Source organism: Scomber scombrus, chromosome 11, assembly GCF_963691925.1.
Source record: "Scomber scombrus chromosome 11, fScoSco1.1, whole genome shotgun sequence".
Taxonomy (NCBI): Eukaryota; Metazoa; Chordata; class Actinopteri; order Scombriformes; family Scombridae; genus Scomber; species Scomber scombrus.
This window is the reverse complement of record NC_084980.1, coordinates 29,840,814-29,866,570: the sequence shown is the minus strand read 5'-3', so window position 1 is coordinate 29,866,570 and position 25,757 is coordinate 29,840,814. Positions and strand designations below refer to the sequence as shown.

The 25,757-nt window shown below is 40.8% G+C and overlaps 3 protein-coding genes across 3 annotated transcripts in view; 1 reads left to right on the top strand and 2 right to left on the bottom strand.

Annotated features, from left to right (window-relative positions):
• Positions 1 to 206: 206 nt before the first annotated feature.
• LOC133991160 (immunoglobulin lambda-1 light chain-like) lies at positions 207 to 3,786 on the bottom strand. Its single transcript, XM_062429632.1, has 5 exons — positions 3,744 to 3,786; positions 3,334 to 3,651; positions 2,600 to 2,641; positions 468 to 851; positions 207 to 435 (listed from the first exon to the last, which is right to left on the bottom strand). Exons 1-5 carry the CDS (start codon positions 3,784 to 3,786, stop codon positions 260 to 262), a joined length of 963 nt encoding a protein of 320 aa, XP_062285616.1. The 3' UTR covers positions 207 to 259.
• A 5,383-nt stretch (positions 3,787 to 9,169) lies between these two features.
• LOC133991161 (immunoglobulin lambda-1 light chain-like) lies at positions 9,170 to 17,504 on the bottom strand. The gene is made up of 5 exons (XM_062429633.1): positions 17,462 to 17,504; positions 17,058 to 17,369; positions 11,417 to 11,482; positions 9,697 to 9,996; positions 9,170 to 9,583 (listed from the first exon to the last, which is right to left on the bottom strand). Exons 1-5 carry the CDS (start codon positions 17,502 to 17,504, stop codon positions 9,342 to 9,344), a joined length of 963 nt encoding a protein of 320 aa, XP_062285617.1. The 3' UTR covers positions 9,170 to 9,341.
• A 3,164-nt stretch (positions 17,505 to 20,668) lies between these two features.
• Positions 20,669 to 25,757, top strand: part of vcpip1 (valosin containing protein (p97)/p47 complex interacting protein 1) — a 13,587-nt gene continuing 8,498 nt past the window's right edge. The window contains 2 exon segments of the mRNA XM_062429565.1: positions 20,669 to 22,471; positions 22,473 to 23,412. Of these exon segments, the coding sequence (XP_062285549.1) occupies positions 20,762 to 22,471; positions 22,473 to 23,412 (2,650 nt within the window). The 5' untranslated portion in view covers positions 20,669 to 20,761.

Genomic DNA, 25,757 nt, shown 5'->3' with positions numbered 1-25,757 from the left:
CAATACAAATCAAAGTTTATAGTGAGAAACAAAACAAACCAAAGCTAAAAAAAAGTAACTGTTAAGATTTTATTTGTAAATATAAATGAGTATATATGTATTTATATATTTAGCACAACTGTATCTAACTTGTGCATAAAGAGAGAAAATGTAAAAACAAGCACAACACGTCATAAGTGACATTTATGAAGACTGCTTTCAGTGATGAATGAGATGAATTGATGAGATGTGATGGTGAGAAAAGGCGAGCAGGAAACAGTCAGTAGGCATGTGTGCAGTTGGTGGACGGTCCCTTGTTTCTGAGGATCATCAGCAGAGAGAGTCCACAGCAGTACACCAGACTCTTCACTATCAGCACTGTGTACAGCACACAGAGCAGCAGCACCTGGTACTGAGACGGGACAGGAAGTGGTGGAGCTGGTGGAATTAGATCAGCAAGAGAAAAAAAGTGAAAAATTATTGTCAGCGCTCTGTTCCTCTGCTCTCTCTGACAGTGTCTCCAGATGAAGCTGAATCACTGCTGAACACAGTCACCAAGCCTTCATTACCTGTTTGGGCCTCCACTGTGCCCCCCTCGTGCTTGACGTAGCAGCGGTATTTATATGTGCTGTTCTGTTGCTGATGGAGCAGCAGGATGGAGGCGCTGCGTCCCGGCTCTCTGAGCTCCAGCTGCTCAAACTCAGCAGGGGTCAGAACCTCCAGCGGGCCGTTCTTCTTCTGTCTTTTCCAGATGAACTGGACCAGAGGAGGAGACATGGCTGAGGCCAGACACAGCAGGGAGCTCTTCCCCTCCAGGTGGGCTCTGGATGCTGCTGGGTACACGCTCACCACAGGCTTCACTACCTGCTCATCTGAAGTTTGACAGCAGCAACAAGCAGCACAGACACACATTCACACAGTCAACAGCAGCTTACAGCACTGCACTGCATTCAGTCTGATCCTGGAAACTACATGATCACTAAACTACTCATCAATACACCACAAACATCATCTACTGGACACTGGATCAATAATCATATCAGACATTAGTTATGATAGAATTTGTAAAATTGAAAATATATCATGACATAACAAATACATTTGCTGATGATTATTGTGTTTTATGTAAATATATTTGCAACAATATAGTTTACGGTATAGTTTAAGTGAAAAGTAAATAAATATATCAATAATTTCGTTTGTATTTCCATCAAACCTTTAGCTTTTATATAAAAATGTTCTCTGTAAAGTAGATTTATTAAATTGAGTAATACATGGCTGTCCTCATATAAAGTACATCTGCCAATGATAACCCTAACCCTGTTTAATATATTTACCACCATATACTTATAATAACAACAATAATAATAATAACTTTATTTATATAGCACCTTTTAAAAACAGAGTTTACACAGCGCTTTGACAGACAAGGCAGGCAAAAGCATTACAATTAAAACAAATAAGACACACAACACAGAGAGCAAGACTGGCATGGAATACAGTTGGAGATAATGAGAATATAAAAATATATTAAATAAATAAGACAAAGTCAAATGGATGAAATAAAAGATAGTAGCAATAAGCAAAACGAACAAATTAGCAGATGACATCACATAAAAGCTAGTCTGTAGAAATGAGTTTTGAGAAGTGATTTAAAAGAAGGTACTGAGTCTGCGAGCCTTATTTCCTCGGGCAGGTTGTCCCAAAGCTGAGGGGCCCTGATGGCAAAAGCACGGTCCCCTCTAGATTTCAGCTTTGACTTTGGAACAACCAGAAAGGCCTCACCCGAGGATCTATATTATGTAGTTTGGAGCTAGACCCAGACGTGCTTTAAAAGTGATGAGTAAAATTTTAAAATCAATTCTGAAATAAACAGGGAGCCAATGAAGAGAAGCGAGGATTGGGGTGATGTGATGTCGTCTGTTAAAACCAGTAAGAAGCCTTATACACCAAGTATATTTAACACCATATAGTTTACTCTAATCAGACACACAATACATCAATACTTTTTTGTTAAAAGTTGTTTCAGCTTTTATATAAAATACAATTTAAATATACATTAAAATATTCACAGTTATATAATTTACATATTGATTATTTATTGTAATAACAGTCATTTCCTTTTACCTTCATGCATTAATATATTTTCTACTAAAAACATATTTATCATGAAATACATTTTACCATTTACGAATATATACTGTATATTTAACACACAATATATTTATGACTATTTGCTTCTAAAATGACATTTAGGAACATTTATTAAATGATGTTTCACATCATATATCATCTTGTTTTTAACAAACAGGAGCTGCTGCTGAATCACTGAGATGATTAAATCCTGTTTATTTGTAACATTACTGATATCAGACTTTTTGGCTGGAAACAAACTTTGATGTGATGCATAAATAAAGAATAACTTGTGGTGTAAAGTGAGATTTGAAGCTCTTTTCAGGAGTTATTGATTAGTTTTATGTAAGAATGGCTGCAGAAAGAATTCTCTACTAAATATGAAAAAACTAACATGTAAAGCCTGAAGCAGCAGAAACTAAAACTACAAACACATTTTCAACTTGTTCAATAAAACAACTGAAGGAAAACTAAAGTTTAGACTTACCTACAAACAGTTTAGTGCCAGAGCCAAAGATGTCGTACCACTCTGTGTCTGACACAGTGAAAAAGCCTCGTACAAAAACCTCTCTGCTGCTGAATGTGTCAGCTGAGGTGAAAGAATCCAAATTATGAAGCAGTTTCATATTTCATCTCCATGATGTGTTTCTCTAATGTTCATATTGACATAACTGTCCCTTCTTTTATTTGATTTTAGCCACATTAGCAGTGTGACTATATGGATACTAATGTTTATTGGTTACTTGGTCCACTACTACTTATGTGCAGATTGATTGGATCTGATTCTTGTTAATTGTCCCAAGAGAATTCAAATATTGTTTTAACTTTGTTGATTCTAACTTTTAATTTAGCACCACCAGCAGGTTGACATTTTTTGGTCCAGATTGAAATATCTTTCATTCAATTTAGTCGTAGTATAGTTGGCCTCAAGATGGATTATAATGACTTTTATCCTCTGACTTTTCCTCTAGCGCCAACATCATGTCAAAATTGAATCCACAAATTAATTTAATACCAAATAACTGATGCACATTGCTTGAATCTGCTATAATCAGTATTTTTATAATAACCATGATCTGTCAGTGTTTGTGAATCTGGCTGAGATGGAGGTGAAATATGTGAACCTGGGCTGTGGTTTACTGCTCTCTTCCTGTCACTAACACTGTTTGACAGCTGGAGGTTTTTGTACAGGCTGCAGGGATCATTTCTTACTGTGGGAACCTTTTAGCCAACAGTTACAGTAGTAGGTGGCTGAATGTGAGAGTTGAACTGTCTGGATCTGCAACTCACAGCCGTTCGGGTTATGTACAGCTGAGAAATCATCTTTCTGAGGGTGATTGTAACTTATATCTAATTGACCATTCGTCCTGCTAATACCAAGAATCCTTGTGAATGTTTCTGTGTCTTTCTTCTGGAACCAGAATACATAAAAACCGCCACACTGGTCAGTTCCACGACAGCTGAAGGAAACGTTTCCACCAGCTCTCCTGGTCAATGTTAAATCATCCTGAATCAGCTGTGCTGCCATGGCAACCAGCGCTGTAGAGAAACAGACACACAGATGAAGGTCAGTGTGACAGTGTTTGTTAAAGGTTGAGTTTGTGGGCTCCTGATTGGCTGGAAACACTCACCTGAACACAGACAGCACAGAGCAGCAGCTGGGAGGAAAAGCATTGTGTGCAGTGGTGTTTCCTCTGGTGAACCTGGGGAGAAGTGGCGCTCTGATGCAGCTGAGGCCAAACAAGGACGAGCTGTGAGATCAGACGAGGGCCACGTGGTTTCTAACAGGTCCTCAAACCTCCCATCAGCCCCTGTTGTGTACAGATAAGGCTGCTGTTTGACAATAGACCTTTTAATAAAATACTTTTTGATTCATACTTAAAAGCAGACTATAGACTGTTAACCTTTAAGTTCCTCTCCACTTAAAACATGTTTTTATTCTCAGTACTCTGTCTAACTGTGTCTAATAGTTTGGAGTCAATCCTGGTCCATAAGGTAATTTATATAAGTGTGATGTTGAAACTTGAAGCCTCCACTGGATTTTTGAGGAGGTATTTGAACTTTTTTGTGTGGAAAAAACATATTAGACACACATTATTAGTCAAAGCAGAATGTTATTTTTATCTTGAAGGGATCTTTAAGGGCAGCTCTGTTCTGTGCTGCTGCTCCAGTGTATCAGATGGGTCAAATGCAGAGGACAGGTTTCATTTCAATATATGTGAGTGCTGAGAAAAATGACAATAAAGAAATCTTAATCTCATTTTAAGGAACATTTCAGGAAGATTATGTAAACTCCACACAGAGAAACCGTGTTGGGCCAGCCGGTCTGACATCAGCAGCTTCTTTCTGTGAGGTGACAGTGTGAAGCTGTAACCACTGCAGCAACGTGCGTCCGTGGGATTTATTTTATTATTTACACCTGTGCTCTTTCTAATGTGACACGTCAAAATGTTTTCTGTGAAAAAGACCAACAGATTAAGACGCTCACCAGAAAACTGTAACATCCACATTTTGATTCCAGCTCTCATCCGTCTCTCTCTGCCCTGTTTCCTGTTTCTCTGCACTTTCAACCGTCAGACAAAGAGAAAAAAAGACAATAAAGAAGCCGTAAAAGAAGAAAAAGGCCTATCAATTATTGGTTTATTGTCTTTTTTATTGCAAATTATAATAGTAAAATTATTTTATATGTATTATTGAATCAACTATTTTAGAGTTGTTTTAATCAGTATCAAAACAAGAAGCAGGTTTATTGCCGAGTAGATTTACACATGAAGGGAAATTGTCTTGGTGTTGTGGAAAAAATACAAACTTACATAATATTAAAATATATATATATATATATATATATATATAATAACAAAATAATAGAAAGAAAGACATTTACAGTAAAAACTTTGTATAATGTATTATAAATGATAAAGTGCTGCTACAATTTTAAAATTGAAATGGAACCGAATTCAATTAAATGTACAAAATATTGACCAGGAATGTGCAAATATTCACAGATAATAATAATAATTTTAACTTTTTTTCTTAAATAGAGAATCTTTCTGAAAGGTTATTGTCAAATCTACTTTGTAATAATGTAATAATACTAGAAACTGTTTTTCTTGATGAATTCTTTCTGAAAATAATAAATAATAATACTAGAAACCAAACCAGGTAAAAGTCTCTTTAAGAAGCTCCATGATCAGCTGGGATATATTTAATGTTATTTTAATAAATGTTTGTTCTGCTACCAAGCTTTTCTATCGTCTGAACAGTTCTCACACCATATTTGTAACTCTGAACAGTTTGATCTTTCCCCATGAAACACCCTCAAAAGTCCTAATGGTATCTTAATATGTTGTCATAGAAGAAAGACAAGAAGTTTTTAAACTTATCAGCAGACATCAACATCTATTTACAGTCTTAAATGTGCGTCACAGCTATAAATGAGGCTTACATTACGGTTGTGTGATGGATTTATAACAGACATGGTGATTTCATGATGACATACTGCCTCCTTGTGGTCAGTCAGAGGAATCACAAGGGGATCCAGACGATGCCATCAGTGGTTACCATGGCAACGTGATGTTTTCCTTCTTATTCTGCTGTCAGCACCACAGTGTCATCTAGTGGATAAAATGAGTTAATACTGATCTTAAAAGAAAGAAACTAGAGAATGCAGAACTGTAAAACGGTAAAAGGGAAGTTCTTTTAAATCCATGTAGCCTATTTTTTCTATATAATCAATTTATTATATTGATATTACATAATTGTGTTTGTGTGTTAAAGCAGCAGTCAGGTGTCCATATGAACAGTGAAAGAGGTTTTCCTCTCTGTTATCATTCCTCCTGTTATGGGTCAACTCTCAGTTTTAGTTTTCACATGAGATATACATACACATATATATATATATATATATATATATATATACTCTTTATGCACATTTGGAGACATGACAACTAAAGTAGTAGACTAGTAGTAGTAGAAGCAATGTGTTGTTGCAGCCACCAGAGGGCAGCAGTGTAAAGGTTTTATCAGAGCCGTTAATAGAGAGAGTTCAGACATCTCAACAATAGGTGCCATGTTGTCACCATAAGGTCCGATGGTTCTGAGTGCAATTAAACGAGGTGGACATGCCTAAATAAAGCGCATGTTTTCTGCAGTGACAGACTCATAAATGTCATTAACATTGGCTCACAACATGGAAAGGATCCCCACAGAAGTACCTCCGTGTTCACTGTCATTAAAAGTATTTTGGCCTACGATCAACAAAGCCAGCCTTTTGCCTCAACACACTTTAGGGCAAACTCATTTTAACTTTATTATCTCCTTTGGGTACAAATACAACTTTCCTTGAACATTCCTTCAAAGACATATTAGTTAACCTATATAAACATCTCTGTTATGTAGAACACTGCCTCAATGCTTCTTTTGCACTAACATTCCTTTCCTTTGAAGCTTTATTGACATTAGTCAGCAACAATCCTATCTCTATTTCTGCCTTCGATATGTTAGAAATCATATAAATAACATACGCATAAGCATAAACAACATCTAATTTATCCTTCCAATATTTCAATAGTGGCTTGCTATACTGATTTCCCAAACTTCATAAACCTGCCTATTAACACTATATTTATAAACTAAACTAAGCTGAACATTTATATGCAGTCTCAAAAGACACTTGACTTATCCCTAAACTTTGAAACAAAGCTTCGATAGCTATTGTTCTCATCTGACTGAGGCTTTTTGATTTTTGCCATAATCTCTGCCGCATTCTATCTTTTCATATGATTTGAATCTTTGTGACCCAGTTTACCACATGTTCATGCTGCACAATTATCTGTCTTATCTACCTGACATTGGCATTTGTTTTTGCTATCTTTATCTGTTTTGGTGCAACAAATAAATACCCTGACCCTAACCTTATGTGCACATACGAAGTGTTCTTTAACGCCTACTCTCAATGTTTGATAAGACCCCAGGTATGAGGTATGAAATCTTCTCTGTGCAGCTTTAATTATTATTATTGTTACTATCAATCACAATGTCGACCATTTTTTATTTTTATCAGTGTAAACTTTATTGGTTAATTTATTAGTGAACACAGTACAGACTGTGGGAGCTGAGCAGACTGCAGGAGTTTGAATGTCTCCCTTTATTTAATTATGTCAGTTTCTCAGTACTGAGTTCATACTGAAGTTACTGGAACGATTCTTTAAGCAGAGTGGATGGTTGTAGCAATCATTGTGTTATTAAAGTGAAAAACCACAGTGAACAGTGTGGAGGCTGCTGAGCAGAAACCCACACGGCCCGTCTGCTGCTGGAAAGGAAATGTTGATTCGCTGTCAACAGTTTTTTTTATGAGTCTTAATAACCACAGAGAACAGATTCACACCTGTTGCTGCTGTACACTCATCAACTTCCCTCCATCTCATTTGTTATTTGGCTTAACCCTTTTTCTGCTGAGCGCTCCACACACACAGTCAAACTGAGCCCAGCCACCAACAAAGGCCACCCATCTGAAGGCCTTATCGGTTAACCACCAAACATACTGTTTATAGCAGGGGTGGAATGTAATAAAGTACCATTGTGAGGTACTTTACATGTGTATTTCCATTTTATGCTTCTTTATATGTCCACTCTTCTACATTTCACTACTACTTTCTACTTCACTACATGAATTTCACAGCTATAGGTACTACTTACTTTTTACTGTCTGTAATTTAAAACATAGAACTATATTAGAAATACAACTTTCCTTGAACATCCCTTCAAAAGCATATTGGTTAACCTATCTACACATCTCTGTTATGTAGATAAACACTGCCAAGACTTCTCAATGCCTCTTTTGCACTAACATTCCCGTCCTTTGATGCTTTTCTATGGGCATTAGTCAGCAACAATCCTAACTCTATTTCTGCCTTCGATATGTAAGAAATGATGTAAATAACACACGCATAAGCATAACAAACAAACTGTACGACCAAATTTGCCTTCCAATATTTCAATAGTGGCTTGCTATACTGATTTCCCAAACTTCATTAACCTGCTTTTTAACACTATATGTATAAACTAAACTAAGCTAAATGTTTATATGCTTTCTACTTCACTACATTAATTTCACAGCTATAGGTACTACTTACTTTTTATATTCATATTTTATGAGTAAAGCTGATGATTTATTTTATATTTTAAAACATTTAGATCACTTTGTAGAGATCTATTTCCACTTTGACATATAAGAGTAATGAATACTTTACACAGCCACTGTATGTATGTATGTATGTATGTATGATGATCAATATAACATTGTGTGGGCCCAATTTACATAATTAATTATTTACATTTGATACTTTGACTACATGTTGAAACTAATACTAATAAAATTCTGTAATTTATATATAAAAACCATGACCAGATTGAACGTTAGGTAAAGTATTTGCAGAAATAACTGTTATCAGTTGGTTATCAAGTGTAAGGGGAGGTCACACTAAATACTTGCTGCTTTAGCCAACAGAAGTTGTTTTCTTTTCTATTTGTTTTCAGTTTTTTATGCTGCATACACACTTCCTGTATTTTTTGGTTGTATTCTAATTAAGAGACTGGTAAATAATTATATATGGTCATAATAGCATTGCTAAAACAACAAATCTAATGGTGGCCTCAGACCTTTGAACAGTACTGTAGATCAGACTGAAAACTGGAAGGAAGGAAAAGTGATAGTTAAATTCATTTTGACAAAGAAAAAAAATACCTGACAGTGTTTATTTTGATCAATTTTATTTCTTTATTTTTATAATTTTCTGTACTGTGTGAATCTCTAAGTAAAATCAGTTTGCCAATAATATTTTGGTATCAGTTTAAAACAACAAGAAATCTTAACAAAATCACAATAAGACATTTATGTCAGTTTGAGTGATAATTTAAATAAAAAAGATATAATTACATAAAATGACAAAAACATCAACAACAGAAAAGTAAAAACCAAAGTGCAACATCAGGATAAATAAAAAAAACATGAAAATATGATAAATCATGTTCATGATGATGGTTTATGTCATCCAAACTCAACAATGTCTTTTCTAGTTTTACATTTCTTTTGGTCAGCATGTTGTGTCTATACAGTCAATACTTGTTAACAGGTTAAATTCATTGTCACTGATTTGAAAGAAAAAGCTAATGAGCTCCTCAGATTCCTCAGGATCAGCAGTGAGAAGTTAAAGCTGGAGGACAGTTAGTCAGTCAGCATGTGTGCAGTTGGTGGACGGTCCCTTGTTTCTGAGGATCATCAGCAGAGAGAGTCCACAGCAGTACACCAGACTCTCCACTATCAGCACTGTGTACAGCACACAGAGCAGCAGCACCTGGTACTGAGATGGGACAGGAGCTTGGAGAACTGGTGGAGATGTTGATGCTGGTGGAGATGTTAGAGTTGGTGGAGCTGTCGGAGTTGGTTTTGGTAGAATAAAAGTAGAAAACTCTGAAAAAAAAAAGTGAAAAACAAATGTCAGCGCTCTGCTCCTCTGCTCTCTCTGACAGCGTCTCCAGATGAAGCTGAATCACTGCTGAACACAGTCACCAAGCCTTCATTACCTGTTTGGGCCTCCATTGGGCCCCCCTCGTGCTTGACGTAGCATCGGTATATATATGCGCTGTTCTCCTGCTGATGGAGCAGCAGGATGGAGGCGCTGCGTCCCGGCTCTCTGAGCTCCAGCTGCTCAAACTCAGCAGGGGGCAGATCCTCCAGCTGGCCGTTCTTCAGTCTTTTCCAGGAGAACTGGACCAGAGAAGGAGACATGGCTGAGGCCAGACACAGCAGGGAGCTCTTCCCCTCCAGATGGGCTCTGGATGCTGCTGGGTACACGCTCACCACGGGCTTCACTACCTGCTCATCTGAAGTTTGACAGCAGCAACAAGCAGCACAGACACACATTCACACAGTCAACAGCAGCTTACAGCACTGCACTGCATTCAGTCTGATCCTGGAAACTACATGATCACTAAACTACTCATCAATACACCACAAACATCATCTACTGGACACTGGATCAATAATCATATCAGACTAAAGCATCATGGAAGCTCATCATATGTCATATAGAAAGATTCAAACACAATGTACCACTCTTTATCAATATTTAACAACATTAATTACTAATATAATAAAATGTGTAAAACTGAACATATATCATGACATAACAGCCTCATATAAAATACATTTGTTCATGATTATAATGTTTTATATCAAATATATTTACCACCATATTGATTATTAAGTTTAAAGAGAATCAATACATCAATAATTTCATTTATTTCATAAAACAGTTTCAGGTTTTATATGAAACACAATCACCACAACATGTAGAGATATGTCAAATATAATATAATGTAACATAATATAATATGATGACATTTGTCTTTGTTAAATTAAAACTATAGTTTTATAACTTGGTTAAAATATATTATATTAATATTACATTTATAAATGATTATAGTGTTTTATATGAAGTATATTTACCACCATATACTTTACTCTAATCAGACACAATACATCAATACTTTAACTACTTTTTAAATAGTTTCAGCTTTTATATAAAACACAATTACAACATGTTCACATATATCAGATAAAATATAAGATATGATTTATTTTGTTATGTAAATTTATATTATCAAAAATATTTTAACATTATTTGACATCACGTTCGTTTCATTTATATTAAATGTGAATTAAGGTACAATTATACATTTTATATATAAATTATATTTATTGTAATAACATATTCATCTCTTTTTACCTTCATGCATTAATATACTTTCTACTAATAAACATATTCATCATCATAAAAACACAATTATCATGAGATACATTTTACCATTTAATAAATATATACTGTATATTTAACACACAATATATTTATGACTATTTGCTTCTAAAATGACATTTAGGAACATTTATTAAATGATGTTTCACATCATATATCATCTTGTTTTTAACAAACAGGAGCTGCTGCTGAATCACTGAGATGATTAAATCCTGTTTATTTGTAACATTACTGATATCAGACTTTTTGGCTGGAAACAAACTTTGATGTGATGCATAAATAAAGAATAACTTGTGGTGTGCAGTGAGATTTGAAGCTCTTTTCAGGAGTTATTGATTAGTTTTATGTAAGAACGGCTGCAGAAAGAATTCTCTACTAAATATGAAAAAACTAACATGTAAAGCCTGAAGCAGCAGAAACTAAAACTACAAACACATTTTCAACTTGTTCAATAAAACAACTGAAGGAAAATGAAAGTTTAGACTTACCTACAAACAGTTTAGTGCCAGAGCCAAAGATCCTGTCGACACAGTGAAAAAGCCTCGTACAAAAACCTCTCTGCTGCTGAATGTGTCAGCTGAGGTGAAATAATACAAATTATGAAGCAGTTTCATATTTCTTCTCCACGATGTGTTTCTCTAATGTTCATATCAACATGACTGTCTCTTCTTTTGTTGTATTTTTCTTTATTTCAGCCTTTTTAAAGAGGTTGGATCCTGCTACATTTCTAATCAGTCCAACACATGACACATGTTGAGTGTTTACAGAAAATACTTATCAACCACTGGGGGGCAGCAAACACACCTCCTCACTGTTATGAATGGATGAATGAATGAATGAATTATGTTTATTTATAGCACCTTTCACACAAAGAATGCAGCTCGAAGGGTTTTACAATTCAGCAGCAAGTTTAAAACAAGTCTAAAAGCATACACATACACAATGAGGAGAAAATAAGAAGAATGAGTGTTACTGTTTATAAGAAATTATTTATACCGTTTCTTTGGAAAGTAAGAGGAAGGTGCATATAAACGAAGTCATTCAATAAAAATCACATTGTACCTTTAAAATAAACAACTACGACTGTATTGGGTTCACTGTAGGTAAAAAAAAGAATAAGATGGAGCCATGGGAGGGGGATAATATTCCAAGAAAAAACTTCTGAGATTCAAGTAAGATAGATAGATAGATAGATAGATAGATAGATAGATAGATAGATAGATAGATAGATAGATAGATAGATAGATAGATAGATAGATAGATAGATAGATAGATAGATAGATAGATAGATAGATAGACCTGTCCATTGAGCCTGACAGCGACAGAAGTCTTTCGATCCCAATGAAGCAAAAAGTAAGGGAGGTGAGAACCTCGCCCAGAAGAGGGAGACCAGGGCACTATCCTGCAGTCCGGCCTGTGAGGGGAGGTCAGGCACAGCCTGAATAAACAGTGAGATGCTGCAGGGATAAAGTCTGAGGTCAGGTGTAATGTCGATCAGGCGTCGGCCAAGGCATGCTAATCCCCGGCAACGTTAGTTCGTTCTGGGGATGTGGAATGTGACCTTGCTGGTGATCCGGAGCTAGTGCAAGAGTGGGAGCGGTACCAACTACATTCTGTTGGACTGACCTCTACGCTCGGCTCTGTCTCTGGAACCAAACTCCTGGGAGGGGCTGAACTCTCTCACTTCTTTTCACGAGTCCCCAGCTGAGTGCAGCAGTGTTTTAGTTCTTGTCGACGACCGTCTTCAGGGCAGTGTTGTAATGTAACGAAGTACAAATACTTTGTTATTGTACTTTTTATTTCTGGCAATTTTCACTTTTACTCAATACATTTCCTAAATAACATATATACTTTTACTCTGATACATTTCCCCTAACCATCTTTGTCACTCGTTACTACAAATTAAAATCAGAAGAAATTTCAGTTGGTTGTCACACCCTGCGTTAGTTTGTGTTTTATTTTGGAAAGTTGTTCTCCCCTTGTGTATTTTGTTAGTTTTACTTCCTGTGTTTCCCCTTCCTTGGTTGATTTCCTCATGTGTTTCACCTATCTTGTGTCTCTCACCTGTGTCCTGTTAGTGATTACTACGTCTATATAGGTTTTGGTTTTCTGTTCAGTCTTTGTCCGAGTCTCTGTGTTTATGCTGATTAGTTTGGTATGTGTAGCTTTTGCCAGTGTTTATTCGGCCTGTGTTTTTCTGTTAAGTTAGTTATTCCTGGTTTGGCCAATAAAGTGCACTTTTTTCCCAAGACTGTCTGCATTTTTGGGTCCATCCACGCTACTCATTGTGACAGAAGACTCGGACCTTATTATGGACCCAGCGGACAAAAACCCGTTCTGGAGAACCCGCCTGGCTCTGGGGAGGACCTCGGAGCTTTATGAGGAGTACCAGAGACAGGCCCCAGACACCTCGCTACCGGGTCAAGCCTCAGACCCAGACAACTCGCTACTGGGTCAAGCCCCAGCCCCGCTACCTGGTCTGGCAGCCAGTGCCGCAGGCCCAGCAACCTCCTTTCCCAGCTGGCGTGCGGCTACCCCCCGTTCTTGTTGGCGTCCGGCTACCCCCTGTCCCTTCTGTCAAGCGGCTACTTCCTTTTTCGGCTGGCATGCAACTACTCCCGGTCCCGGCTGTCAAGCGGCTACTCCCTGTTTTGGCTGGCGTGCAGCTACTCCTGGTCCCGGCTGGCGTGCAGCTACCCCCTGTTCCGGCTGGCGTGCAGCTACCCTCTGTTCCGGCTGGCGTGCAGCTATCCCCTGTTCCAGCTGACGTGCGGCTACCGCCTGTTCCGGCTGGTCTTGCGGTTACCCCCTGCTCCTGCTGACGTGCAGCAACCCCTTGATCCTGTTCCTGCTGACGTGCAGCCACCCCTTGCTCCTATTCCTGCTGACGTGCAGCTACCCCCTGTTCCTGCTGACGTGCAGCTACCCCCTGTTCCTGCTGACGTGCAGCTACCCCCTGTTCCTGCTGACGTGCAGCTACCCCCTGTTCCTGCTGACGTGCAGCCGCCCCTTGATCCTGTTCCTGCTGACGTGCAGCCACCCCTTGATCCTGTTCCTGCTGACGTGCAGCCACCCCTTGATCCTGTTCCTGCTGACGTGCAGCCACCCCTTGCTCCTATTCTTGCTGACGTGCAGCTACCCCCTGTTCTTGCTGACGTGCAGCTACCCCCTGTTCCTGCTGACGTGCAGCTACCCCCTGTTCCGGCTGACGTGCAGCCACCCCTTGCTCCTGTTCCTGCTGACGTGCAGCCACCCCTTGCTCCTATTCCTGCTGACGTGCAGCCACCCCTTGCTCCTATTCCTGCTGACGTGCAGCCACCCCTTGCTCCTATTCCTGCTGACGTGCAGCTACCCCCTGTTCCGGCTGGCGTGCAGCTACCCCTTGCTCCCGTTCCGGCTGGCGCGCAGCTATCCCCCGTTCCCGTTCCGGCTGGCGCGCAGCTATCCCCCGTTCCCGTTCCGGCTGGCGCGCAGCTATCCCCCGTTCCCGTTCCGCCTGGCGCGCAGCTATCCCCCGTTCCCGTTCCGCCTGGCGCGCAGCTATCCCCCGTTCCCGTTCCCGCTGGCGTGCAGCTATCCCTTGCCCCTGCCTCTGCTGACGAGCCGCAATCCCGGGCTCCGGCCCCTGCCTCTGCTGACGAGCAGCTACCCTTTGCCCCTGCTGACGAGCAGCCACCCTCGGCCTCTTCCGCTGCTGTCGAGCAGCCACCCTTGGCCTCTGCCGCTGCTGACGAGCAGCCACCCCTGGCACCTGAGCTCCTGGTGGTCCAACTACCTCATCCACTTTGGCCCAGTGTGTGGACAAGTGGTCTGGGTCGCTGGCTTCCAGTGGGGGCCCATCTCCGCCTCTGCCTTTGTCGACGGTCTCCGGAGAGGTCCCGTCTCCGTCTCTTCCCCCGTCGACGGCCTCTGGAGAGGTCTCGTCTCTGCCGCCGGCCTCCGGGGAGATCCCGGCTCCGCCTCTGCCTTCATCGACGACCTCCATGGCAGTGACTGAGGTCATGATGGGAGCCGACCATATTGCCACCACTACCGACTGCTGGTCTGTCAGAAGGCAGAGCTTCATTGGTGTTACTGGCTATTGGATTGATCCCACCAGTCTCAAAAGATGCTCAGCGGCTCTAGCCTGTAAACAACTGAGAGGTTTGTACACATTTGATGTTTTGGCAAGCGCCCTGAATGACATCCACTCTGAGTTCGAGGTTTGGGGGAAGGTACGAATAACAACCAACAACTTCATAAAGCATTCCAAGTTTTTGATGAAGATGAGAGCAGCAATGAGGTGGGAAGTGATGGTGATTCTGGTGATGCATCTGAACCAGGAGAGGATGAAGAAGATCAAGATGGGGTTTAAGAAGTGGAGTGTATTGATGTGTCAGCACTTCTGTATGAACTGCCTTTCTTTTTCCCATCCTTTCTTGGACATGAATCACTTTCACATTCCCATTCCCTGAATCCTAACTTTCACTTATTATTGGTCCATTTTACTTAATTACTCATCCAGCAATTATTTTGTTGAAACCAATGAAATGGTTTTAGTGTTATTAAAAACAATGGTGTTGTGTGTTTGTTTTCATCACAGGTTCAATCCAGCTGAACTCGCCTTTCTAGCAGAGTATGCTGCTACCATCAGTCCAGTTGCCCAGGCAACCAAGATCTCGCAAGCAGAAGCAAATGCCATGATGGGGTGGCTTCTTCCAACCATCAACCTGCTGACCATCAAACTTGACAGAGTCAAGTTGCCACTAAAGTACTGAAAGCTTCTGGTGGATGCTTTACAGGTAACTTTTATTCATTTATTTATTTTATATTGTCTTAACTGTTTATTAATCATTTTAATTATATTTAAATCTCTTTTTCAGTGCATGTTTCTTTGGCACTTTGTCTCAATGCTTTTAATATTGTATGTAAAGCACGTCATGTCACTGCAAAATGGGCATGAAGGCCTAATGTCCTCTACACAGGTGCTTGTTATGCTATTTTGTTCTCACCAAATTATACAATATACATCAGTAAATATTTTCAACTTAAATCATTCATAAATGAAGATCCAATGTGTGATTTAAGTGTTTGCCTTAGTTTTTTGAGCAGTGTAGTAACTCTTGCATGAATGAGAATGGTTTGGTCTTTTCAGCCTAACCATAAAGCAACTAGGCTACTTCAGGCCTTCTTCCAAGCCTGCAGTGCTGCCCTAGATTGTCAAAAGGATAGTAATAGTATCTCTGAAGGTGACTCATTTTGGTCCCTACTTCCACAAAAAAAGGTTGTTTGAATTCATAATAGCTCCACACGTGGCCATGTGTATTGTAGGAAAGCAAAATAATGTTGAATAAAAACGTATTTAGAAAACCTTACCAACAAATGTAATCCATAGAAAATGACAAAACATAGCTTTCCTACAATTTTGTGGCGAGAACTGAAAAATGATTTGCAATAAAAATAACAAACTATTCAACTAAATAAACTAAACTACATTATATACATTCATTGAATGGAGATTATAAAATAAAATGCATACTTCTAGCTAGAAACGTCATCAAAATGCATTTTAATGAAAAATATCATTAAAAAAAAAAAAAAAGAGTGGCAGCCATTTTGTTTGTTTTCACAAACTTGAAAGTCATGTGACGTGGACGCAGTCCTATAGGAACGAATAGGGCAGTAAAAAAATATGGCTAATATAATCTCACAATTTTTGAGCCATTATTATTTTTCTATTCATTATTTTGTCCTTTTTTGTTTTTTAATCAAATGTTAAAGTTTGACTTTTGATTTCTCCATTATTTGTCTCTTGTATCTGTGTTATATTTGTGTTAGTTTGTCTTCATCTTGTTGTATCATTGTGCTTCTGTGCTCCTTTGTCCTCACTGTGTGGAACAACAGGAAACCTGCTGAAATACCTGATCAATAATATCAATTCAATATAATGTTGAGATCTAAATCCTGACACCAACAATCAAACATGTTGTCCTCAGCTCAGTTTGTTTGTGACTCTGGCTGAGATGGAGGTGAAATATGTGAACCTGGGCTGTGGTTTACTGCTCTCTTCCTGTCACTAACACTGTTTGACAGCTGGAGGTTTTTGTACAGACTACAGGGATCATTTCTCACTGTGGGAGCCTATCCAACAGCTACAGTAGTAGGTGGCTGAATGTGAGGGTTTAACTGTCTGGATCTGCAACTCACAGACGTTCTGTTTCATTACAGCTAAGAAATCATCTTTCTGAGGGTGATTGTAACCTTTATTTAATCTACCATTACTCTTTTCAATATAAAGAATCCCTTTGAATGTTTCTTTGTCTTTCTTCTGGTACCACCATACATATGGCAATGAACTGCTACACCGGTCAGTTCCCAGACAGCTGAAGGAGACTGTTTGACCAGTTCTCCTGGTCAATGTTAAATCATCCTGAATCAGCTGTGCTGCCATGGCAACCAGCGCTGTAGAGAAACAGACACACAGATGAAGGTCAGTGTGACAGTGTTTGTTAAAGGTTGAGTTTGTGGGCTCCTGATTGGCTGGAAACACTCACCTGAACACAGACAGCACAGAGCAGCAGCTGGGAGGAAAAGCATTGTGTGCAGTGGTGTTTCCTCTGGTGAACCTGGGGAGAAGTGGCGCTCTGATGCAGCTGAGGCCAAACAAGGACGAGCTGTGAGATCAGACGAGGGCCACGTGGTTTCTAACAGGTCCTCAAACCTCCCATCAGCCCCTGTTGTGGACAGATAAGGCTGCTGTTTGACAATAGACCTTTTAATAAAAGACTTTTTGATTTGTACTTGAAAAGCAGACTTTAGACTGTTAACGTTTAAGTTCCTCTCCACTTAAAACATGTTTTTATTCTCAGTACTCTCAGTCTAACTGTGTTTAACAGTTTGGAGTCAATCCTGGTCCACAATGTAATTTCAATGAACTTGAAGGGGAGGTATTTGAACTTGTGTGGAAAAACCATATTAGACACACATTATTAGTCAAAGCAGAATGTTATTTTTTATCTTGAAGGGATTTTTAAGGGCAGCTCTGTTCTGTGTTGCTGCTCCAGTGTATATGATGGGTCAAATGCAGAGGACAGGTTTCAGTTCATTATATGTGAGTGCTGAGAAATGACAATAAAGAAATCTTAATTTCATTTTAAGGAACATTTCAGGGAGATTATGTAAACACAGAGAAACCGTGTTCGGCCAGCCAGTCTGACACCAGCAGCTTCTTTCTGTGAGGTGACAGTGTGAAGCTGTAACCACTGCAGCAACGTGGGTCCGTGGGATTTGTTTTATTATTTACACCTGTGCTCTTTCTAATGTGACACGTCAAAATGTTTTCTGTGAAAAAGACCAACAGGTTAAGACGCTCACCACAAAACTGTAACATCCACATTTTGATTCCAGCTCTAATCCGTCTCTCTCTGCCCTGTTTCCTGTTTCTCTGCACTTTCAACCGTCAGACAAAGAGAAAAAAAGAGAAAAAAGAAGCCGTAAAAGAAGAAATAGGCCTATTTATTATCGGTTTATTGTCACTTTTTTCTACAATGTAAAACTTTTTGGTGCAGTCAGTTTTTAAAAATATATATTTAATGTTTGAATCTTTGAGCTGCAGTTAATTTTTAATTTCCTTTGACACAAAACATCTTTTGTAAATGTATATTAGTATTAGTATAGTATTATTTTAAATGTATTATTGAATCAACTATTTTGGACTTGCTTTAATCAGAATCAAAACAAGAAGCAGGTTTATTGCCAAGTAGGTTTGCACACTTATATAATATAAAACAATTTTATATTACAAATAATAGAAAGAAAGACATTTACAGTAAAAACTTTGTATAATGTATTCTAAATGATAAAGTGCTGCTACCCTTTTAAAATTTAAATGGAACCGAATTAAATTAAATGTACAAAATATTGACCAGGAATGTGCAAATATTCACAGATGATAATAATAATTTTAACTTTTTTTCTTAAATAGATAATCTTTCTGAAAAGTTATTGTCAAATCTACTTTAAATGGAATAATACTACTAGAAACCAAACCAGGTAAAAGTCTCTTTAAGAAGCTCCATGATCAGCTGGGATATATTTAATGTTATTTTAATAAATGTTTTTTCTGCTACCAAGCTTTTCTATCATCTTAACAGTTCTCACACCATATTTGTAACTCTGAACAGTTTGAATATGTTGTCATAGAATAAAAACAAGAAGTTTGTAATCTTATCAGCAGACAACAACATCTATTTACAGTCTTAAATGTGCGTCACGGCTATAAATGAGGCTTACATTACGGTTGTGTGATGGATTTATAACAGACATGGTGATTTCTTGGTGACAGACTGCCTCCCTGTGGTCAATCAGAGGAATCACACAAGGGATCCAGACGATGCCATCAACGGTTACCATGGCAACGTGATGTTTTCCCTCGAATTCTGCTGCAGCGCTACAGTGCCATCTAGTGGATAAAATGAGTTAAGACACTTTATATGTCATGTAGCCTCTTTTTTCCCCATAGAATCAATTCATTGTACTGGTATTACATAATTATTTATTTTCCAGTGTGTTTTAAAGCAGCAGTCAGTAAATGATCAGCTTCTATTGAGCTTCATCAGTGTGAGTTAGTCATATCAAGTGATATCTGACACATTTACAGTCTTTTTAGCATCAGATTCCCTCTTAGTGTTTCCCTGTTGAGCTGTGGTGGAAGTATAGTAACACAAAAAGACTTTGGTAAAGTAAGAAGGGCAGAAAAGAAGGAAGGAAGGAAAGAAAAGAAGACAGGCCAGAAAGATAGAAGGAAGAATGGAAGTAAAGAAGGAAGGAGGACAAGCAGGAAAGATGGAAGGAAGGAGGGAAGAAAAGAAGGGAGGAAGGAAGGAGGGAAAGAAGAAAGGAAAAAAAAGACAGGAAGGAAAGATGGAAGGAAGGAAGGAATGAAAAACAGATGGAAGGAAGAAAAGACATGAAGGAAAGACAGAAAGAAAGAGAGGAAGGAAAAGAAGACTAGCAGGAAAGATAGAAGGAAGGAAGGAAGAGAAGAAAGAAAGAAAGAAAGAAAGAAAGAAAGAAAGAAAGAAAGAAAGAAAGAAAGAAAGAAAGAAAAGAAGAGTGGAAAGACATTGGGCCGGATTGGACTCCTCGGTGGCCCTGCTCTGGCCCGCGGGCCTCATGTTTCACCCCCCTGCTTTAACGGTTAGCAGCAGGCTACGTTGCTAATGCTAAATTAACCGGTAAACCCAGCCATGTTCATTTTTACGACCTAATTCATACAAACCACAGCAAACACACAGAACTATACAATCTCCCCCAGAACGCTCTCTGTTTATATTTTATTTCAGTTCAGATTTATGATGATATGTATCAAAAACGACTCAATCCATCAATGCTAAGCAGACTAGCCATGATTACGCTTTATTTTCTTCCTCATACAACAACAACGTCACTACGGCGTGTTGCATTCTGGGTACTGTAGTCCATTAAACGTTGAAAGTGGTTATTTTTAACCATTTAACCACAAATAAAACATCAACTAAACACACATTCTGTCGTCAATGATACATATTGGCACAAATGTATAATTAGTTTGTATTAATTTAGACGCTTGTGAGTATAAAAAGGAAATAAATAACACAAAAGAACTACAACTCCCCCGTAACAAGACGTTATGACGTAATCACGTTTTGCAATGGTCAGTCGCTGGAGAGAAAAAACAGCCGCTTCCGTGTTGTTCTTGTGTTATTCTGGTAAATAACTCTGGTTAGCAGAGTCAAAGCTCCTCTGACAGCCTGACTATCATGCTCCTGTGAAGCTGACACGACATATATCCAGCTTTTTCCTCCGCGCAAAAAATGTCTCTGCTGCAGAGCTCCTCCAAGAAGAAAGATAAGCGCATTTTATCTGGTACATGCCCGGATCCCAAATGTCAGGCGAGGCTCTTCTTCCCTGCAGCTCACGGCTCGGTTAGCATCGAGTGCACCGAGTGTGGTCAACGCCACGAACAGAAGAACCTCATAAACGTGGAAGAGGTGACAGATCCAGATGTTGTGCTGCATAATCTGCTCAGAAACGCGTTGCTAGGGGTAACGGGGGCCCCAAAGAAAGGCACAGAGCTGGTGAAGGTGATGGGTTTGTCCAACTACCACTGCAAGCTGCTGTCTCCTGTTCTCACCAGGTATGGCATGGACAAACAGACAGGTAAAGCCCGTCTGCTGAGGGACATGAACCAAGGGGAGATGTTTGACTGCTCGTTGCTAGGAGACAGAGCTTTCCTCATCGAGCCGGACCACGTCTCCACCATGGGCTACGGCAAGGACCGTTCAGGGAGCCTCATCTACCTGCACGACACTCTGGAGGAGGTGAAGAAGGCGAACGGCAGCAGGGAGTGTCTCATCCCCGTGCATGTGGACGGAGACGGGCACTGCTTGGTGCACGCTGTGTCCAGAGCGCTGGTGGGCCGAGAACTGTTCTGGCACGCGCTGAGAGAGAACCTGAAGCAGAACTTCAAGCAGAACCTCGACAGATACAAGACGCTCTTTCAGGATTTTATAGACGCAGCTGAATGGGAGGATATCATTAATGAGTGTGACCCTCTGTTCATCCCCCCTGAAGGCGTCCCGCTCGGGCTTCGCAACATCCACATTTTCGGGCTTGCCAACGTCCTGCACCGACCCATCGTCCTGCTGGACTCGCTAAGCGGGATGAGGAGCTCTGGGGATTACTCCGCCACCTTCCTGCCGGGCCTGGTGCCGGAGGAGCAGTGCAAGGGGAAAGACGGGAAGCTCAACAAACCCATCTGCATCGCCTGGAGCAGCTCCGGCAGGAACCACTACATCCCTCTGGTGGGGATCAAGAACACTGTGCTGCCGAAGCTGCCGGCGCGCCTGCTGCCGAAGGCCTGGGGCGTCCCGCAGGAGCTCATCAGGAAGTACATAAAGCTGGAGCCGGACGGGAGCTGCGTGATCGGCGGCGACCGCAGCCTGCAGGACAAATACCTGATGAGGCTGGTCAACGCCATGGAGGAGGTGTTCATGGAGAAGCACAGCATCCACCCGTCGCTGGTGGCCGACGTGCACCAGTACGTGTACAGGCGCACCGGCGTCATCGGCATCCAACCGGAGGAGGTGACAGAAGCGGCTAAGAAGTCGGTGATGGAGAACCGGCTGCATCGCTGCCTGATCTGCGGCGCCCTCTCCGAGCTCCACGTGCCGGCAGAGTGGCTCGTTCCTGGTGGGAAGCTCTACAACTTAGCCAAGTCCACGCACGGCCAGCTGAGGCCGGACAAGAACTACAGCTTCCCGCTCAACAACATCGTCTGCTCGTACGACCCCCAGAGAGACGTCCTCATCCCCGATTATAAACTGAGCTCCCTCAACACCTGCAACTGGTGTCACGGCACATCGGTGCGCCACATCCACGGCAACGGGTCCGTGGTTTATCTGGACGGGGACAGAACCAACACCCGCTCCCAGGGCGGGAAGTGTGGGTGCGGCTTTAAGCATTACTGGGAAGCGAAGGAGTACGACAACCTCCCCGAGGCTTTCCCCATCACGCTGGAGTGGGGGGGGGCGGGTGGTGCGAGAGACGGTGTACTGGTTCCAGTATGAGACTGAACCGGCTTTGAACAGTAACGTGTACGACGTGGCCATGAAGCTGGTCACTAAACACTTCCCGGGAGAGTTTGGCAGCGAGATCCTAGTCCAGAAAGTCGTCAACACCATCCTGCATCACACGGCCAAGAAGAACCCGGACGAGTACAACCCGGTGTCCATCGACGGCGCCCACGTCCAGCGCCTCACCGACACCACGGAGCCCCCGCCGCCGGCTGACTCCCAGCCGCCCACCAAGATCATCCTGACGGGTCAGAAAGCAAAGACGCTCCACAAAGAGGAGCTGACGATGAGCCGGGCGGAGCGCAGTCTGCAGCAGAGCATCAGCGAACAGGCCTTCGTCTCTCAGAAGCGCCGCACCGACCGGCTGAAGCAGGAGCAGAAAGGACACGCCCGGACGACTTCCCCCAGCGGATCTCCCGAAACCTCGTCCTCCTCGGCTCCGGTCACACCCACCAAAACCTCCTCCTCCTCCCCATCCTCGTCCAATAAGGAGAAGAAGATCCGTGTGACGACCAGCGACGGCAGGCAGGCCATGCTGACCCTGCAGGCTCACACCACCTTCTCGGAGCTGCAGAGGAGCATCACCAACCAGTTCGGGGTGCCGCCGGCACAGCAGTGCATCCGCTACGGCTTCCCGCCCAAAGAGCTGATCCCTCCGAAGGACGGCGAGGAGAACGAGCCGGTGGCGCTGCAGCACGGCGACAGGGTGACGGTGGAGATCCTGAGGGGCCCCGAGGATAAGGGCCCCGCCGCCTCCATACCTCGCGCCTCCAGCTCGCACTCGGTGAAGAGCGAGGACTCGGTGACGACCGGCAGGATGAGCAGCCGTGAACTTCAGGACAGCATCGACCTGGAGATGTCCTCCCTCTGTCTCCTAGCAACGCTGATGGGTAAGAACACAGAGCTCATGGCTTTATAATCGCTGCCTTTCATAATAATCATGTTATTTTGTAATTAATGGATAGACAACTTTGAATGAAATCTTGTAGATCTTAACCTTTATTACTGAGAACAACACGCTCAGATACATAAAGACACGAGAATTCTTTTTAATATTCAGGGAGAAAGACTTGACTTTGTTTTTCCAATGAATTTCTAATTATTTCTGTTCGATTCACAAAGCAAAAAGGAAATCAAAGAATGAGTTTAAACCTGCAATAATTAGTCCATTAATGGATTCACTTATCGTTTTGAGTCAATTTTTAAAATAAATATAAGATAATTATCTGCTCCCAGCTTCTCTAATGTGAATATTTTCTGGATCATACCATCAGGAATAGATGTTACTTTGAGCTTTGGGAAACAGTGAGAAACATTTTAAAGACCAAACAACTAATCGGTTAGTCAAGAAAATAGATTAATCGATCATGAGAGCTCACACACACACACACACACACACACACACACACACACACACACACACACACACACACACACACAGTTCAGCTCACATGATCAGGTGTGATGTGTCGGCTGGACTAAGGTCAACAACTATTGATTATCTTCTTAATTGATTATTTTCTTATCAGTGAGACGACGTCAGACACAGAAAAGCAGAATATTTTAACATTGTCAGCAATATTTATATAATAATATTATTTTCTCATAACCATTAAATATTTAATGTTTATTAGTGAGAATAATTCAATCATAACTGGATCAACTAACAGTTTCAGTCACATATATAAATGTTACACTATCTAACTGTAGTGTAACATTTATATTTAACGCTTACTGTTCATATTCTGACCAAACGTAAGTATTGCTTTATAATTATAATTAACCATTGAACCACCAAAGTATTAAGTGTTGATGTTCTCTTTACATTTGACACGATTATAATGAAAATAGATTCATTATCACAGTATATTATGATCTTATGTTGATCTAAAATGAGACTATAACAGCAATAATTATCAAAATATATCAATACTTTGACATTTCAGGCTTAAATAATGTAATTAATGTGTTTTTTTTAAATCATTTGTTGTCAGTTTTGTTGCTTTCTGAAACAAGAACTCCAGATTTAGATTATGATTAACTCCAAACAGCTTCACTTTATTTAAACCTTAAACTTAGATTAAAGTTTAACTACAGTAATAAAAGTGATAGCAGCAGTGTAAAGATCTCTACTGGAGTTAAGAGATCTCATTCCTAAATGAATTCTCCATTCTGCTGATATTAGACTGTAGCTCTGTGTTATTCTTTCGTTTTTTATAAAGCAGACAGATTAGTTTTACTTTTGTTTTCAGAGAAAGGAAAGTGTGTCTGTGCTCAGCTCTTAAAGGACAGATTCACTGTTTTTCTACTTTATTAACGTCTATAAAATGCCAGAAAATGGTGAAAAAATGTGGATCACTGTTTCTCAAAGTCTTTAAATGTCCTTTTTTTTGGGTCCACAACACAAAATGTTCAGTTTACTGTCGTATAAGACTAAAGAAAAACAGAAATATTCACATTTAAGAAGCTGGAAGCAGAGAATTTTGGATTTAATTTATTTAACCCTCCTGTTGTCCTCGAGTCAAGGAAGGAAGGGAGAAAGAAGGAAGGAAAGGAGGAAGGAAGGGAGGAAGAAGGAAGGAAAGGAGGGAGGAAGGGAGGAAGAAGGAAAGAAAGGAGGGAGGGAGGGAGGGAGGGAGGGAAGAAGGAAGGAAAGGAGGGAAGGAGGGAGGGAGGGAGGGAGGGAGGGAGGGAGGGAGGGAAGAAGGAAGGAAAGGAGGGAAGGAAGGATGGAGGGAGAGAAGGAAAGAAATAAGGAAGGAAGGTAGGAGGGAGGGAGGAAAGAAGGAAGGAAGGAGGGAGGGGAGGAAGGAAGGAAAGAAGGGAGGAAAGAAGGACAGAGGAAAGAAGAAGGCAGGAAGGAAGGTAAGAGGGAGGGCGGGAGAAAGGAAAAGAGGACAGAGGAAAGAAGGAAGGAGGGAAGGAAGGAAAGATAGGAAGGAGGGAAGGAAGGAAAGAAAGAGAGAAGGAGGGAGGGAGGAAGGAAGGAAGAAAGGGGATGGAGGAAGGACAGACGGAAGGAAGGAAGGGAGGAAAGAAGGAACAGTCAAAACAGACGGGGTCAATTTGACCCGGGAGGACGACAGGATTCACTGTTTTTCAACTTGTGTTTTGGGGAAATGAACTCTTCCTTTTTTTTTTATAAGTCTCAGTTTACCAGCTGGACGCACCTGCAGGATCCAGGAAATCATTAATGGCATAAAATAAACAACGTCTCAACACTGAGAATAGACTT